General features: G+C 34.0%; 3 protein-coding genes across 5 annotated transcripts; 2 read left to right on the top strand and 1 right to left on the bottom strand.

Moving 5' to 3' along the window:
* Positions 1-1,472: 1,472 nt before the first annotated feature.
* LOC106712921 (peroxidase-like) lies at positions 1,473-6,507 on the top strand. 2 transcript variants are annotated; one of them, XM_045679293.1, is made up of 11 exons: positions 1,473-1,608; positions 2,143-2,398; positions 2,709-2,917; positions 3,015-3,188; positions 3,267-3,460; positions 3,650-3,845; positions 4,080-4,277; positions 4,595-4,775; positions 4,944-5,171; positions 5,439-5,502; positions 5,844-6,091. In XM_045679293.1, the coding sequence occupies exons 1-11, from the start codon at positions 1,554-1,556 to the stop codon at positions 6,075-6,077; spliced, it is 1,989 nt and encodes a 662-aa protein (XP_045535249.1). In that variant the 5' UTR covers positions 1,473-1,553; the 3' UTR covers positions 6,078-6,091. The 2 variants fall into 2 exon arrangements, with proteins under 2 accessions (XP_045535249.1, XP_045535248.1); XM_045679292.1 differs by lacking the exon at positions 1,473-1,608 and adding an exon at positions 6,275-6,507 and having other exon boundaries at positions 2,071-2,398; positions 5,844-6,042.
* A 2,593-nt stretch (positions 6,508-9,100) lies between these two features.
* On the bottom strand, positions 9,101-12,383 carry LOC106712922 (leucine-rich melanocyte differentiation-associated protein). Of its 2 annotated transcripts, none has more exons than XM_045679385.1 (6): positions 12,252-12,383; positions 11,578-11,694; positions 11,159-11,296; positions 10,924-11,034; positions 10,238-10,387; positions 9,101-9,397 (listed from the first exon to the last, which is right to left on the bottom strand). In XM_045679385.1, the coding sequence occupies exons 1-6, from the start codon at positions 12,272-12,274 to the stop codon at positions 9,157-9,159; spliced, it is 780 nt and encodes a 259-aa protein (XP_045535341.1). In that variant the 5' UTR covers positions 12,275-12,383; the 3' UTR covers positions 9,101-9,156. The 2 variants fall into 2 exon arrangements, with proteins under 2 accessions (XP_045535341.1, XP_045535342.1); XM_045679386.1 differs by lacking the exon at positions 12,252-12,383 and adding an exon at positions 11,784-11,906.
* A 199-nt stretch (positions 12,384-12,582) lies between these two features.
* Positions 12,583-16,920, top strand: LOC106712916 (CDK5 regulatory subunit-associated protein 3). The gene is made up of 9 exons (XM_014505593.2): positions 12,583-12,716; positions 12,787-13,200; positions 13,280-13,432; positions 13,711-13,935; positions 14,444-14,560; positions 14,672-14,827; positions 15,612-15,799; positions 16,533-16,704; positions 16,849-16,920. The coding sequence occupies exons 1-9, from the start codon at positions 12,708-12,710 to the stop codon at positions 16,918-16,920; spliced, it is 1,506 nt and encodes a 501-aa protein (XP_014361079.2). The 5' UTR covers positions 12,583-12,707.

Here is a 16,920-nt window from a genome sequence, read left to right as displayed (position 1 = left end):
CTGATGAGTGTTACTCTGGAGACCTAATTTTAGTCTTCTGTCCCTTTCCACCCTTTTCTTTTAAGGAAAGGATGGAAAGTGGAAGTGGATTTGAAGGAGGAGGGGACGCGTAGCAAGAGGATATATCCTCTTTCTGTGTGTCCTCTCCTATGTCGATTAAAGGTAGGCAACGCATCTCCAATTGCGGACGTCTATGGTCAGTGGTCACTTCGCTTTTTATGCGTATTTAGGAGGCCGCTTGCTCGTATGTCACCTTATGATATTTTTATATAAAAAAACGTTATTCCAAGATAAAATGTAAAAAAATGTCAAACATCAACCAAATTACCTGTTTTGGTTATCAACTTCCACCTCCTTCCATAAAATTATCGAAAATATATAGAGTCGCTATGCCGCTTGCTTGATTGCAACCTTATACAATAGAAAAAGTATAATGTATAGCCGACTCCTTTTGTAAGTGAAGTTGGAACAGTCTATAAGTTAATTTCGATGTTTGCTTTGACAAGAATTGTTTTTTAAGCAGTGTTAGACGCCAGCAACAACATCTGTTGCACGAATGAGCTGGCTCGCTCGGTAAAATGCCACAACCACACAGAAGACAGATGGGAAGTAAAAGTAATTGCGCATTTCGTCTGATAAGTGTGGCGCCGGAGGTCTCATTTCAGTCTTCTTTCCCTTTCCACCTTTTTCTTATAAGGAAAGTGGATTTGATGGAGGAGGGGACGCATAGAAAGGGTAAATATTATCTTTTTGTGAGTCTCCTCCTACGTCGATTAAAGGTACGCGACGCATCTGTACCTAATTGCGGATATAAATAGGCAGTGGTCGCTTCGCCATTTCAGGGAATTCAGGTTGCCGTTTGCTCATTTGCCACATTGTAATACAGAAAAAAATGGTCATAGCTGTCAGACCAGATTATTTTTTTTTCAATAAATTAATTTCGGTGAAAAGAGGTTTTAGTAAACGATTGTGATGTGTACTTTTGGAGTTTTATTTTGTTGGCTTTAAGGCATTTAAGTTGCAAGCCACTGTAAAGTATCGCAAGAATCATAAGATAACAAATTTTTATTTTGTAATAAAGGAATAAAACATAACCCTATTGTTCAAATTAATTACGTCAACAGGGACGTGACTTGATAAGCCATTGTGTTACACAGTTTTAAACTAATTTTTATTATGTGATCAAATTTTGCCAAGTTCGTACGTTATTTTTTTTTTCATATTATTTTTCGACTTGAAAACATACAAACTAAGTGGTAAAACTTCTTTTTTTGAAGTCGGTTAAAACAGTGTTATATTTTTCATGCCATCAAGTGATGAAAACAAGAATGTGCTGTTAATTTCAAAATATGTTACCTTGTTAAAATAAATAGAAAAAGTCTATTAAATTAACTATTTTATTTTCAAACATGGGACCTATATTTATATTTCGCGGGAGTAAAAACGTTTTAGTAATATCTGTGTTAATTTATTTTTTTGTGACAAGTGTTAGTGGCTGTTTTAACACTGGCTGGGAATTTTTATTTGAGGACTTAATAGCGGACGTTTGCCCAATGCTGGCAACCGCTACATCTTTAGTTAAGGATTTATTAACGCCTAATTCACTTGGTAAGTTTTTCCAAAAAATAAAAGTCACTAACATTCAAAAATTCAAAATTAACTGCCAGTTGTTGTATTTTTTGATTTTCGAAACAATTTTATGTTACGTTCACATTATCTTTGAAAAAATAAACAAAGCAATATGTTTCAAAATGAATTTCCACTGCCGAAACATTTGGTTTCGGCAGTGGAAATTCATAAAATTATTAGAACTAAAAAGATGCAATTAAGGATTAGTCCTATAAAAGCGATAATACGGAAGATAATATATTTTTTGTGCGACAGGGTATAATCTTACTAATACCATAAATGTGAATGTTTGGATGGATGCTTGAAGGTATCTCCAGAACAGCTCAACGGATCTCTATGAAATTTGGCATAGATGTAGATCATAGTCTGGAAGAACACATAGACTACTTATTATGTTTTTTTTACTATTATTTATTTTAAAACTCCGCGCGGACATGTGAGCGACAGCTAGTAATATAGCAGTGTGATTTAATAATTAGCACAATTGGTGAACAGATTTCATAACTGTTTTAGAATACTTGAATGACGAACGAGGGTTGATTACTAAAGAGATGGTAAAAGAGAGTCTGAAATGCGGTCGCGAGCTGTCACGCGCTGCGAATAAGCGCGGTACTCAGCTGGCGAAGAACGGCGTATGCTTGGACGCTTCCTCACCAGCACTCTTCCATTTCTTCTCCGCGAAGCTATCACCGGAAGCGAGGAAGTCGGCCGAAGTATCCCACGAGTTGTTAACAGCTACCAAACTTCTGCAGATGAAAGTGTGCTCGAGGTAATCATTGAGGTTACAATTTTGTATTTTCCTGCTCGTAACTGTATTGAAGGTACCAATGTAATTTGACAGATATATTGGATTTTTTACTTCTACTTTATAGATCAATAGACTAATGGTAAAAGGAAGGGACATACCATCAAATGGTTGTGGGTTCGCACACTTCCATACTACTATTGTCGTAAAGCGAGCCCAAGCCTAGAATTTACTTGAAGTAGTTAGAAGAAATATTCGTACATTGTAACTTAACGTTTTTTTAAACCACAAAACAACTTTTTAACTGCAGAAATAAATAAGTTAATCTTTTCAGTTATGATATGACACCGAACACATTTATGACGTGCTTAGAAGATCAAGACATCAGAATTACTGATGTGTCTTACTGTAAGCCGTATAAGACACCATACATTAAGTCAAAATATCGAAGCATAGATGGCACTTCAAACAACGTAAAGCATCCAGGCTGGGGACGGGCGGGTGCGCCGTTTTCTAGAATTGCAGCTCCGAGATACAGCGATGGTAAGTACCCTAATAATTAAAATAACGTGCCTGGCATCGCATCCATTGTAATCCCAGTTAAGACGGTCCTGTGTATGATACAGTTTTCATCTTCCAGGTATCTACGCTATGCCATTGGCAGTGAGCGGCCGGCCACTGCCAAACCCGCGGACGCTGTCGACACAACTGTTCGCCGACCGGCCTGTCCCGAGCCGAACTCTCTCCTATATGAACATGCAGTGGGGGCAGTTCGTCACACACGATTTACTATCACAGGCTATGGAAGTTAATGGTATAACTCTTTTATCATAATACATGGAATAAATCGCATTTTGTTTTTCTTACAACGCAATTTTACTGTTTCTATGAGATGAAGGAGGCATTCAGTGCTGCTATGGCAGAGGGCGTGACGTGCTTCCCCAGGAGTGGCAGAATGACAAATGCATTCCTATCTGTATACCAGATGACGACCCTTTCTACAGACAACATGGCGTCCGCTGCATTAATTTTGTAAGAAGTGTTACAACGCCTAGAGATGACTGCAGCTTGGGATATGCGGAACAGGTGAGACAAAGATATATAAATACTATTGAGAGAAAGGGAGTGCTTTAACCAAAGCTCATAGAAATACTAAGCTATCTCAGCCATTCCAAGAGGTATAGCGTTTTAAAACTTACTTTATTACCCTTTAACTCCCCACAACATCAATATTATTTGATTTACTTTACTTTAGTCTTCTAATTGTTGATCCAGATGAATACAGTGACGAGTTTCCTCGACGGATCTCCACTGTACGGTTCTGATCCAGCACTCGCTTCTAAGCTGAGAGAGAGAAGCGGCGGTAGACTGAAGGAGAAGACTAGACCTGGCTGCAAGCGCGGCTTCCTACCGACAGCAGATTCTAAGACTTGTGATTTGCGGAACACGTCTGATCCTTGTTATCTTGCTGGTAAGAGACTTTTAGACTTCAAAAAGAAGGAGGTTATTCCCTATGAAGGGTCAGTACATTATGTACTACTCTTCCTTGCATACAGTCTGACCAAAAAATGCCAAAACTAATAACTGTAGTTTATACTTTTCTCAAAAGATTATCTTTTGCTTTAGAAGGTCAAAGCTACAAAGAAGGTCTTTGTGTTAATATGGAACAAGCGCTTTAAGATTATAAGAATTAATTATATCCTAGGAGACCGCAGAGTTAACCAAACCCCAACGTTAGCAGTGATCCACACGCTGCTTCTGAGAGAGCACAACAGAGTTGCCGATATCCTGAGCTCTCTCAACCCACTGTGGACCGATGAGAAGATATATCAGGAGGCGAGAAAGATAGTCATAGCGGAGATACAGCACATCACATACCAGGAATGGTTGCCACTAAATTTTGGTAATTGACTTTATGATACTTCGGTTGATATCCAGAAAATGCTTATTTTCAGAGAAAGATTTTTTTTTAATTTTAAGTTTTCTATCCTGGCTTCTACTTACTATCATGTTATAAAGAGGAAAGATTTGATTTTTTGCTTCTTTGCATTCAATAGGCTACGAAACTACTGAACCGATTTGAAAAATCCTTTCACTGTTGTAACGCAACACTATCCCTGGGTGACATAGGCTATATTTTTTATTAGTTTTTTTAAAATATTGCGCGGACGAAATCACTAGCAACTGCTAGTCGTGAACATAATAGTACTATTTTCCCAGGTGAGAGCTACTTGCGGTACTATCGTATTGTGCCGAGCGCGCTTCATACCCGCGACTACAACCCCGATGTGAATCCGGGCGTGGTGGGCTCCTTTGCGGCGGCCTTCCGCTCCCTGCACTCTGTCATACCGGACTCCTTCCTCACCTGCCCCGCTACCTACCACTGCGCTTATATGTACAAGTAAGTACACATTAGATTCCTTTAGGAAAAGCCCATAAAGAGTGAGGAAGAAAATCTGTGTCTCAAAATTTTGGCGTTTTGATTCCAGACGACACCTAGTAATCTATATTAGACAACATAATTGTAGAATAAGTAAAATTATTAATTTAGAAAAAAAACATGTTCCAGACTAAGCGACCACTATTTCAATCCTGCACTAGTGGAATCTTCCTGCGAGTCATTAGATGACATCGTGCGTGGAATTCTCATGCAGAGCTCAGCGGAATCTGATCCTTACTGCACGCGGGAGATCACCAACCTGCTGTTCAAGTTGAACAACCAGTGGGGGATGGACCTCGTCGCTATGGACATACAGAGGGGGAGGGATCATGGTTTAGCATCTTACAATGATTATAGGTTCGTAGTGGATTTATACCAACAATATAGTTCGTAGTGGTATTAAAAGTACCTAAAATCGAGTATGCAAGTGTAGATTGATTAATGTGGTAGAAGCGAGAGAGATTTGCCAGAACTTCGCCGAATGGAAATCGTAATCTCAGTCTACCCCTGTGGTTTATGGGTGTGATTACATTGTTGTTGTTCGTAGTAGTAGGTAAATACAATCGAACCTGGTAGATAATTGAGATGTACATTAGAATTTGAATAATATAAATCTTTTTTCAGAGAGACGTGCGGTTTGAAAAGAGCAAAAAGTTTTCAAGACCTGACAGGAGAAATACCTCAAGATGTAAGATTTTTATTTCTTTACAAAAGTTATATCACTTATCAAATGATAATATATAAAAAACTAGCTTTTTCCCGCGACTCCGTCCGCGCAGAATAAAAAAAAAAAAAAAAGAAAACGGGGTAAAAATTATCCTATGTCCTATTCCTGGTTCTAAGCTACCTGCCCACCAATTTTCAGTTAAATCGATTCAGCCGTTCTTGAGTTATAAATGGTGTAACTAACACAACTTTCTTTTATATATATAGATATATTATTAATCTAATTACAGTATATTTAAATAAACACAGAGAAACTCATATTTTTATATGCATGAATAAAGATTTTTTACATTTTTTTTCCAGCGTATAAACGCACTCTCTCAAATCTATGAGTCCGTAGACGATATTGATTTGTTTGTGGGTGGTATCATGGAGAAGAGTGTCAAGGGATCGATCCTTGGCCCCACCTTCCAATGCATTGTAGCCGAACAATTCTATCGGACGAGGATTGGAGATAGATACTTTTATGACAACGGGGAAATGCCTCATTCGTTTACGCCTGGTAAGTTATTGCAACAAAAAAATATAATGCTTTAAATGGCCGAAGCATACTTTTGTGATTGTCTCTTTTTGGATCTTAACAATTATAAGTCGATGTATAGTTTAACTATTTTTTTTTATTTTAAGTGAGAGATATTTAAAATTCATTACTGGGAATACAAAACTTTCTTTTATACCTTTTAATTTTATAAGATTAGTAAGTAGGCAATTTAATTTAAAATATTTGTCCACAGAACAACTAAAAGAAATAAAGAAAGCGTCTATGGCCCGGCTAATCTGTGATAACACAGATGGCGTTAGTTACGTGCAGAGGAAAGCGTTCGAGATGGAATCTGTGCATAATCCTAAGTACAGCTGTACAGATTATGATGCTATACCATTTGTAGATTTGACCGCATGGAAAAGACCAATACTTGAATTGTATGATTGAAGTTTAAGTTAACTCTGCCTTTACATAGACCAAGCAGCAGCAGTGTATTTTTATCACAAACATAATTAAACTTTATACAATTGAAACAAGGTTTAATTTTATTTGTTACGTTTTTTTACGCTTTCTATTTATTAAAAAAACGTGAAAAATAAAATTAAACCTTATTTCAATCTTTTAAAGCTTAATTTTATTTGCGACTAAAGTACTAAATCTGTTCTACTCTCTGCCCCGGTCTATGAACCGGAGTAAAGCTACTCTATGGTCTCTATGGAGTAGTGTTTGAATTATAAAAATAATTTGAAATGTTGTATAGACTGAACTAAAGATGTATTGTTATTTTGATTTTTTTAATTATAATATTTTTATTAACTTAATCGAAGATCAAAATACATGATGTGAATAAAAAAATAAGTTCCATAATTTTAAGTCATATAGATATTAAAATAAATATTATTTATTATTATTAAATCGTGTTTCTTTTATCAATATTAAACAATCAATAGAATTAAAAACCTAAGTAATTTATAAATTAAACAAAAAGATAATATTGACAATATAATTTTATTAAAAAAAAAAACGAAACATTACAACTCACATTAAAAATTATTGTCTATACAATCACATAGCATATTTACGTAAAGTGGCACAATATTAGAAATAGTTTTACTTAACCTGTATTGATAAAAATGTACGTGATATAACGCAACGTATTTTATCTAATCTATAAATTAATTTACGAAAACAAATATATTATGCAAAAAAATATCACCAAGTTTACGATTTTGTAATCTGTATTTTTTTGGTTTTTTTTTTTTATGATTTTAAGTGATGATAGTTTAGCTTGGTGAATGTCTTTACAACCAACAGTAGTTGGTTCATTCAGGAAGAACTTTTATATGGCTTCAAACTTACTATCTTAATATTTTGGAATATTTTTAATGTTTCCATTGGGAAAACAGTAACGAAATATACAATAGCTTTTACCCGCGACTCCGTCCGCGCGGAATAAAAAAAATGCACATAAGATAAAAAAAAGTTCCTATGTCCGTCTCCTAGTTCTAAGCTACCTCCCCATCAATTTTCAGCTAAATCAGTTCGACCGATCTTGAGTTATAAATAGTGTAACTAACACGACTTTCTTTTATATATATAGATTGCCATCCTTGTCACCTCAGTACCACCGATAGCAAGTTCATTTTCAAACGATCAAATAATAGTAGAGAACAGTAAATGTCTATTGCGTTAAGACAGTGGAAACGCACTGTAAGATTGTCGTGTCTTCTTTAATTAGTCTCCTTAAATTATGTGTTGCAAACTTTTTTGCACACTGTACATAGATAACTACGCTATGACGTCATCGTATTCAAGTGTCATGTTTTTGCGCGAGTAGCACATACATATCTTTTAATAACCTTAAACATTAAAAACTTAACATTTAAAATTAAAGGCTTAGTTAAAAAAAATGCCTCAATAAAAGCATTTTATGAGAAATCAATATACTATCAACTTTATCACAAACTTTTTTAATTATACATTAATTGATCTAATTATAATATTACTAGAATTACCGTAATCATTTCAATTAATAACGAATGAAGTAACATTCATTAAATTATTACCTTTTAAAATGGTAACTGTTGTTTTCACTAAGAAAAAAAATTAGTATAAAAAAAGGCTAAAACACTCACGTTTATTTGTCTAATGTCGGTACCGACTAGAGTGAGCGACTTGCCAAGTCCGCGAAATAATACCAGTCCCACTCACCCTGATGAAGGGTTTCTTATGGGCTCAAAACTAGTCGGTCTACACCGAATAAATATACGTGAGTGTTTTAACCGTATATTAGTTCATGATACTGTCGAAAGTTTAAATAATGTACAATAACGAAAGTTTGAATAATAATAAATTTATTATTTAAACTTTAAAATGAGTATAAAAAAAAATATCATATTTTTTAAATTTTCCTATCATAGATTTAATATGTTTTTGAACAGTGGAGACCTACTCTAATATACTCAATAGAAACCTATTATATAATTAAAATTAAAAGAATTTAACAGCACCAAAGTTCCTAAACAGGAACAATTAAAAATCAATAATGTTAAAAGTATTGTTTATATTCAAATCCATAGATTTACAGTCGAACATATACAGTCGAACCTGGATAAGCGATAATTCAAGGGACCGCGATATTTTCCTTGCTTACAGAGGATTTTCTTTAACTTAAGTTTCTCGTCCATTGGGTCCATCGGGATCAGACAATGACTCGCTTATAGAGATTTCTTGCTTATTCAGTTTTCTCTTATCTAGGTTTGACTGTATATGAGTAGTGTATACTTTAATACAGTATAGCGATAGAAATATACAATTAAAGCATAACAGTATATAGGTATAATAAGATATTATCAAATCGCCAAGAAAACATTTATTTTTAATCGAATCAGGAGGGGTATATTCCTTCCTTAGGGAATTAGGGATTCCTTCCTATAATCCTCTCCGCAGCTAAATCCACCTACCCTTCCTTATAAGATAAAGGTGGGAATATGACTAAAATTAGGCTTAAACATCAGTTTTTATTGTTTCAGCATTATAAAAATTTGTACCGAGACACAAATTTAACAAAAAAACTTCTAAATTGTGTATGATGTTATAAAATTAAGATCATATTTACCGTATATTTAGGCGTCATATCAACAAATTCTTTGTTCCCTGTTTATCCTTCGTCCAGAGGGAGCTTATTCTATTCTGGAAGGCATTCCAGGAGACGGAGCTGTGGATTAACTGGTTCAATCCACCTGATCCCGGTCGAACTAGTCTCTCTACCAATGGTCTTTTGTAGAGACGGTTAGCTTCTGCTGTTTCATCTTCAGTCACTCTTCTATCATCCAGATGAGTTAACGATGGAAACTTCGAGATTATAAATAATCTAAAATAAGTTATTTTGTTTTATAACTTTGACTTTGAGATTTATAAAGTTATATATTTTATGTGTAAAATAATAAAATTAAAAAAAAGTAATGAGGTTGAATGTGGATGGCTACAAAGGTAGAGGAAGACCAAAGAAAGTATGGATGGATTGTTTGAAAGAGGATATTCGTAAGAAGGGGATAAATTAAGATATGACAGCTAATAGAGACATATGGTACATACTGTGCCGACCTTAAATAGGGATAAGGGCAGGTTGATGATGATGATTTTATGTGTATAATATTAATGTTTTAAATAATTATAAATTTCAATTAATATTATAATTTACTAACCACGGGTTTCTGAGAACAAGATCTCAGTTTGAAACATATTGATATCTGTTTTGTCAAAAATAATGACATGGACATGTTTTATACCAGTGATTGTCGAACTTATTTTCTTTCACCGCCCTCTTTGAAAATCAATTATATTTCAGAGCCCCCTAATTTTTATTCAGCCCTAAAACTTAAAAACCACAATTTCATTACTTTAATTAATTTCAATGCCCCCCATTTTTTGGGCTCCTTATCGCCCCCTCCTAGGTTTCAAACGCCCCCAAGGGGGCGTTATCGCCCACTTTGGGAAACACTGTTTTATACAGTAATTTTGGTCTCAGAAACCAATGGTTAATAATCTGTAGATGATATTTGTTCATGTGTTTTAAAAAAACTTAATTCAAAAAAACATGCTCATTTGAATTATTATATTATTTTAAAGTGGTTCAGTATAAAACTAAATTTCTACATTTTTTTACGGACATAGCAATCAATAAAGTAAACTTATTAAATAAATTACATACCTATACTGTAGGTATTCATAGAATGTGCCACCGTTGAAGTAACTTGGTGCAGCCGGGTTGCCCATAAGACTCAGGTACTCCAAATTGGGACAGGATTCCTTTAATTTACCTGCCCATGGGTACAGGGATGAAATTTTACAATGATTCAACCTGGAATTTAATGATATAAAAGTTTCATCAATAATTTTAATGATTTTTTTTTTTTAAACAAGATGCTATTTTTATGACAATAAGTCAATTAAATTCCCACATATACTAGAGGACACAAATAAACAAGTGTATTTTTACCATTGTATAGATTATATATAAATACTAGTGGTCAACAACGACTTTGTCAACACAGAATAAAAAAAAACATAACCTAATTGAGCCTAATTGAGTGTCAAAATAAGTCAAGCCTTGCCGGGTAATCCCCGGCTTGACTATCTATCTACTATGGGATTACCTTGTGGATATTGAGATAGATACAAAAATAATTGTCAAGAAAAACTCGGTAGAGTGACGGGGCCGAGTAGTGTTGCCATTTAAGAAAAATAAAACTTCCTTTTATAAAATTATTACATAATAAATTGGTTATTTGTTATTAGTAATTACATAATTTTGTGATATTTTTAATTACATACAGACATTCTAATTTTATCAATATGTATATAGTATGAATATATTTAATTTATGTATTTATTTACCACAGTAGCTGCAGTTTAGGCAGTGGAGGCAGGGTACAGTTCTCTGTGATCGGATTTGTATCCACTATCAGTGATGTCAAATGCTTGAAATGTACTATGGCATCTAAATTACTGAAATAAACACACTTTGCTAAACAACTTATACTTTCTTATTTTTGTTACTTTATAATTTAACTTAAATATCTCATTTTGATATCGAGTAAAACAGTTTTTTCATCTGTTTTTCTTTACTTACGTAATTTTGTTATGACTAATATCTAGGTATTTAATATGATCTGAAAATCTTTCAACAATTGTCCTTGGAACTTCATATAGGTTCTCATAGGCTAAAGTCAGTCTAGTATCATCATCATCACCACTGCCATCTGCTGACCTGAAAAGGAAATTAAAATATTTTACAATATCACATTCCTTCTATATATCTCTTATTTTTTTTTTTTTGATAATGTGAATACATGTTTCACTTCTTGTTTGTTTAAAAGTGTCTAATTTAAAAAAACCCGAATTTTAAAACAAGTTTATGTTTTTATTATAGTGAAGTAGAAAAAAAAGTAAACTGGTAACATGCATATTAATATGTCCGCAAACCAATTTTGTTAATTAATAAAATTATTTTTTAAACCTCGATATTATATTTATAAAAAAAAAACTTACACGTTAAGATCCGGAGGCAAGGATGCTTGCGCCATTGTTGTTACGGAATCTACAATAACATCTTCAAACCAATTTACTTCTTCGACTCCTTCGTCGTAATTTGTGGCATTTGCAAAACTACAAAGATAACATATCCATTAAGTAATACCACTCTTATAGTGAACTTTTACAAAAAAATCACAGAACATAGTTTAGCATGCTCTCACAGGTAATATTAATTGGCAAGCAATTAGAATTAAGTCAATAACAAGATTTGAGAAAACAATTATCAAACATCTTGAAATAACTTAAGAATCACAAATTCAACGAAATTAGACGAAACTTCAGTTCTAAAACCGATGACATTGACATGAACTTTACAATGTTACCTCATAGAATAAAACTATGTCTATTTTCATTATTTCAAGGCACAATTCCATCTCGGAGGCACAATTCTCACTCAGAAAGCTTTTGTTGATTTATAATTACGTTTGTACATAAGCGTTTAACGACCTAATCTCCTAATGACCGGAGGCAGCTGCTAATTTTACGATAATTCAAGAAGGACAGAAACAGAAACATATGTTATATTCTATTAAAAATCATACCCTAAATATCCGAAAATATTTAATCGAATACTAAATAAATTACTTTACTTGCTTTGTACATAATATTGTTATGAATAGGTTACTTACTGATTCATTGAATTATCTTCCATGTTTATAAGAGGCTTATTGACAAATAAGAGATAAAATATTATAAAACAACATTTTAATGCAACAATTTTGAAACTATGAGAAAGAAAATGTGCAAAATAGCTTAGAACCACAATACTTTGATGCGACACACGTAATTACTATAGTCATCGATTAATAATAATAATTTCCCGTGATAAGAAAATGGTTTTTGTTTTGTTTACATGTTCTTATCAATCGAGGTCAATGAGCATTCAGTGTTGTCATTAGAAATTGTTTAACATTTTTTTCCATTTGTCAAATTTGACAACTATTTGTTGACATCAGTTGACACGTCATATGGCATATGGCGAGTTTTGAAAAGTCGAAGCAAGAGGAAAATCGGATTTGTAAAAGTACAAATGTATTAATATTAATGGTAGCCCTTTTATAAAATTGGATAAATACAAAACATACATGATGGATGTAAGTAGTTCAAGAAAATAAATTAGATGTTTGTAACGAAATGTATTTTAAAAATTGAATTCAATTTCAGGAAAGTAATATACCTATCGATATTAACATAGGAAAGCTTCAGGACTGGCTAGTAAGTCGTCGACATGTGAATAAAGAATGGCAAAAGAACATTATAGCTGTACGAGAAAAAATTAACAATGCAATACAAGACATGCCAGTACATGACGATATTGCAACTTTACTATCTGGTAGCTATATTAATTATTTCCATTGCTTGAAAATCATAGAGATTTTAAAGCAAACAGAAGCGGATACGAAAAACATCTTTGGCAGATATGGTTCTCAAAGAATGAAAGACTGGTTGGATGTTGTTAGAAGTTATGAAAAAGAAAATTTATATTTAGCTGAAGCAGCACAGATGCTTGTCCGGAATATCAACTATGAAATTCCTAGTTTAAAGAAACAAATTGCTAAGGAAGAACAAATTCAACTGGTGTGTTAACTCAATTTTGTAACTGTGTTAAATTAATGTTTAGTTAAAATTCAACTTTTATGTTTTACATAATTTACAGGAGTGTGAGAAAAAACACATGGAATATTTAAAAAATGAAGCTTCCGGAAAATCAGAATTTCTCACATTATGTAAACAGTTGGGAATTGAGGGCAATAAAATTAAGAAGGAATTAGTTGAAAGGTTACAAGAGCTGCCAGAATTATATGATAAGGTGAGATGTTTTAAAATGAAATTTGAAAATTCAGCATTCATAATAATAAATAAGAGAGATTTGTTTGATTGTGAGTTTTCACTGCCGAAACATACATATAAAACATCTTTACTTCAATCAACAAACTTTTTTTTTCAATTTTTCATGTTATTTTGGTGTTTACAAAGAAAATATAGTAATTTCTTTCCAGGTTTTTCTGGCAGTAGACCCTCACTATAATAAACTCTAAAAATAACTCACTTCTGCTTGTTATAATTTGAATTTTTATTTTATTTCAGATTGGTAAATCATTGAAACCGATATTACCAGCTATAGAATTATATTCAGCCTTTACTAAATATGTTCTTGGTGATGAAGCACCGCAAGTGTTGCCATTATTACAGTATATGGTAGAACATGGCAACACCACTGTTTATGAATGGACTTATGGTGAAGCACCACTGAGTGTTGAGCTGGATCCTATTCATATTGAAGTGGAAGATGATAAGGCAGCTGGTGATCAGGTATTTTGTTACTTTTTGTTTAATAGTGGTCACCCTGACTATATCTCCATGAAATTTAACAAAAAACTAAATTAGTCTATGTGTTTTTCCAGGCTATGTTCTACATCTATGCCAAATTTCAGCGACATCCATACAGTCATTCTGGAGATATCCTGTATCAAACATCCATCCATCCAAACATTCGCATTTATAATATTAGTAAGATTACAAAAAGCAAATGAAGAAAAAAATTATAAATAAGGTCACACTTATATTTAAAATGATGAAAGTCTAGTGGAAGATATGGGTTTATGCTCTCAGTTGGTTATTAATTACCAAGGGTGTGCTTAAGTAATAATTAAATCACTCTGAGTGCGGTAAGAGACTTAACAAAAGGCCAACAATCAACAAACAATTGACTGGTTGTCTTCTTACTGACTGAAAAAAAATGTACTTTTGTTGAAATGAACAATTTCATTAATATTTTTCTGTTAATACACATCAATAATTATTACAATTTTTGTTTTAGATAGATTTTGGTGATGGTGCCATAGATTTTGGAGCAGACACGTCAGCTATTGACTTTGGTGAGGGCGATGCCAGCGGAGAGATTGATTGGGGGAATATTGATGTTGCAACAACAGATGTAAGTATCTTTGAAGTTAGAAAATAAAAATATTAGAAATATTTATTGGTAAACTAACAAGCAAAAAGCTTTCCGGTAAAAGATTTATACCTTGCCAAAAATTTGTGTTAGGATCTATCAGCAGATCTAGCGACTATATCTCTGGAGGAGTCAGGTATTGTGGTAGAGGATGCTGGGCTGCAGGGTGGGGTGGCAACAGGCAGGGAGGCCCTTACGTTACTGGACAATCCCACCACCAGCAATCAACTTGTTGAACAACTGCTTGAGGTAAATAAACATTTTAAATAGACTACTGTACTCCTTTTATACTAAACTAGCTGTGGCCCACGACTGCGCGGAATTAAAAAACAAATATACATAATTAGTCCAGCTGGTCGACGCATCTATAAAGGCATATCAGGACGAGCACGACCTTCAGTAATGAAGTATACGAAGAAGAAGAAGAATACATAATAAGTAGCATATGTGTTTTACTAGACTATGTTCTACATCTGTGACAAATGTCATCTAGATTCAGCCGTTCCGGAGATACCTTCAAACAAACATCCATCCGTCCATCTAAATATTTTTTTTTTTATTTAATAATTTAAGAGGCTTTGTCGCAATGCGACCATATCGCCCCATAAGCCTTCCAATAAATACACCTTACATCTAATTATCTACATTGTTTCTTAAACACATGTCGGTCAACTTAAACATCATCCTGGTCTCGTCAGAAGACGGGTAAGCCAGGATAGTGTTTATATCTAAATATTCGTATTTATAATATAAGTGCCACAGTAAGGTTAAAGTTTTTCGATTAACACTAGAAATAACTGTAGGTCTATTTTTAACGTTTAAAGAAGAATGTCGCTGTCTTTCAAAACTCTAATTTGTCAAAACTGTAGTTTGCCGTTGTCATATATTTCTACTGCATATTTTCACTTGTAATTGAACTGTGTTCATTCATTCTCTGAAAAAATATTCTTGATATACAACTAGTGTTGCTAGAAAGGAATTTAAAACTATTTTTTTTTCGTATATTATCTATCTCTTTGTGGGTCGTTTCTAGTTGGAGTCGTTCCTGAAGATGCGTGTGTACGAAACGAGTACTTCGGAGCAGACTTTCTCCCTGCTGCAGCAGTTGCCAGCGGAGAGCGAGGCGGCACTGGGCGGTATGCTGGCGGCCGTGCAGCGTGCAGCCGCAGATCTCACAGCTCCTCATATAATGCATCTTCACAATGTTAAACATTCACCCAGGTATAGGAAATAGGCGTAAAAATGCGCATAATGCAATTTTTCTTCTAATTCATTCTTAAAGTCGAATACTGACTCAACTTTAATTCATGATTTTTTTTAGTATCTAACTTTTATATTTTCGTATTATTGTGAAGAAATTATAGTTAAAAATGAAATGTTTGTTTTTTCACTTTTTGTTTTAAAGTTATAAGGTTTTTTGTTCAACGTCTATCCATAGAGATAAATGGACATGACGTTTACTTGTTATGCCCTCTATACTATACTGTCAATATAGTCAAAGGATAACTGAACCGTTGAAGGAGACGCTGGTATTATGTTTAATTCTGTCAGAATATATTTAAAATCTACTTAGACATAGAAAATAATATAAAAGAAAAAAATACGTCACTGTATAAAGAGAATCTTATGACATTTTTGACGTTGACAGGAGGGCGCTAGAGAGTTGTCTTATTTTAGTCCTCTTTCTCTTCCCACTCTTCTTATGAGGAAAGGATGGGAAGGGGAGGTGGATTTGATGGAGGAGATGCATAGGAAGGTTAAATATTCTCTTTTTGTGCGTCACCTTCGTCGATTGAGGGTAGGCAACACATCTGCAATTGTGATTGTCTATGGGCAGGGGTCGCTTCGCCATTTCGGCGAATTCACGTGGCCGCCAGCTCGTTTAACTTATTCCAACCGGTTCAAAAAGCCCTGTCGGTCTATAATAATAATAAAACTGTAATTTTTACATTAGATACGTGGACGTATTGACTGCTCAGTTAGAACAGAAGCTGTCAGTGTGTGACAAGATGTCAAAGCTGGCTGAGCGCGAGTCAGAGCGGCGACAGGGGGCGGAGTCGCGCGCCGCGGAGCTCCGCCCCTTGCTCGCACGCATTATACAGCGCACTAAAGAACTGCAGGCGCAGGTAATGTAATTTGTAACTAATTGTGTTATAAATAAGGTCAATATTAGAGTAACATGTTCAGACAGAATTGTAGGTATGACTGTATGTATGGAAACCAAACCAGTGAAAAGTGTTAAATTCAAAATTGTTTTCTATATTTTCTAGATCGAGGCAGACATTTCGAAGAAGTACAAGGGAAGGCCGGTTAATGTAATTGGTGGGGTTAAATTTCTATGA

The sequence above is a fragment of the Papilio machaon genome, chromosome 9 (genome assembly GCF_912999745.1).
Source record: "Papilio machaon chromosome 9, ilPapMach1.1, whole genome shotgun sequence".
NCBI lineage: Eukaryota > Metazoa > Arthropoda > Insecta > Lepidoptera > Papilionidae > Papilio > Papilio machaon.
This window is presented reverse-complemented; position numbering and strand designations above follow the sequence as displayed.

What these genes read in the sequence shown, in the direction of transcription:
- LOC106712921 (XM_045679292.1), top strand. Translation starts at nt 2,181, where the DNA reads ATGGTAAAAGAGAGTCTGAAATGCGGTCGCGAGCTGTCACGCGCTGCG. An exon ending in TGATCCTTGTTATCTTGCTG is followed by an intron (nt 3,846 to 4,079) that starts GTAAGAGACTTT and finishes ATTATATCCTAG; the next exon opens with GAGACCGCAGAGTTAACCAA. An exon ending in ATGGTTGCCACTAAATTTTG is followed by an intron (nt 4,278 to 4,594) that starts GTAATTGACTTT and finishes CTATTTTCCCAG; the next exon opens with GTGAGAGCTACTTGCGGTAC.
- LOC106712922 (XM_045679385.1), bottom strand. Translation starts at nt 12,274, where the DNA reads ATGGAAGATAATTCAATGAATCA. An exon ending in GAAGATAATTCAATGAATCA is followed by an intron (nt 11,695 to 12,251) that starts GTAAGTAACCTA and finishes TTATCTTTGTAG; the next exon opens with TTTTGCAAATGCCACAAATT. An exon ending in TATGAATACCTACAGTATAG is followed by an intron (nt 9,398 to 10,237) that starts GTATGTAATTTA and finishes AACTTATTTTAG; the next exon opens with ATTATTTATAATCTCGAAGT.
- LOC106712916 (XM_014505593.2), top strand. An exon ending in ATAAGGCAGCTGGTGATCAG is followed by an intron (nt 13,936 to 14,443) that starts GTATTTTGTTAC and finishes TTTTTGTTTTAG; the next exon opens with ATAGATTTTGGTGATGGTGC. An exon ending in TTGATGTTGCAACAACAGAT is followed by an intron (nt 14,561 to 14,671) that starts GTAAGTATCTTT and finishes AATTTGTGTTAG; the next exon opens with GATCTATCAGCAGATCTAGC.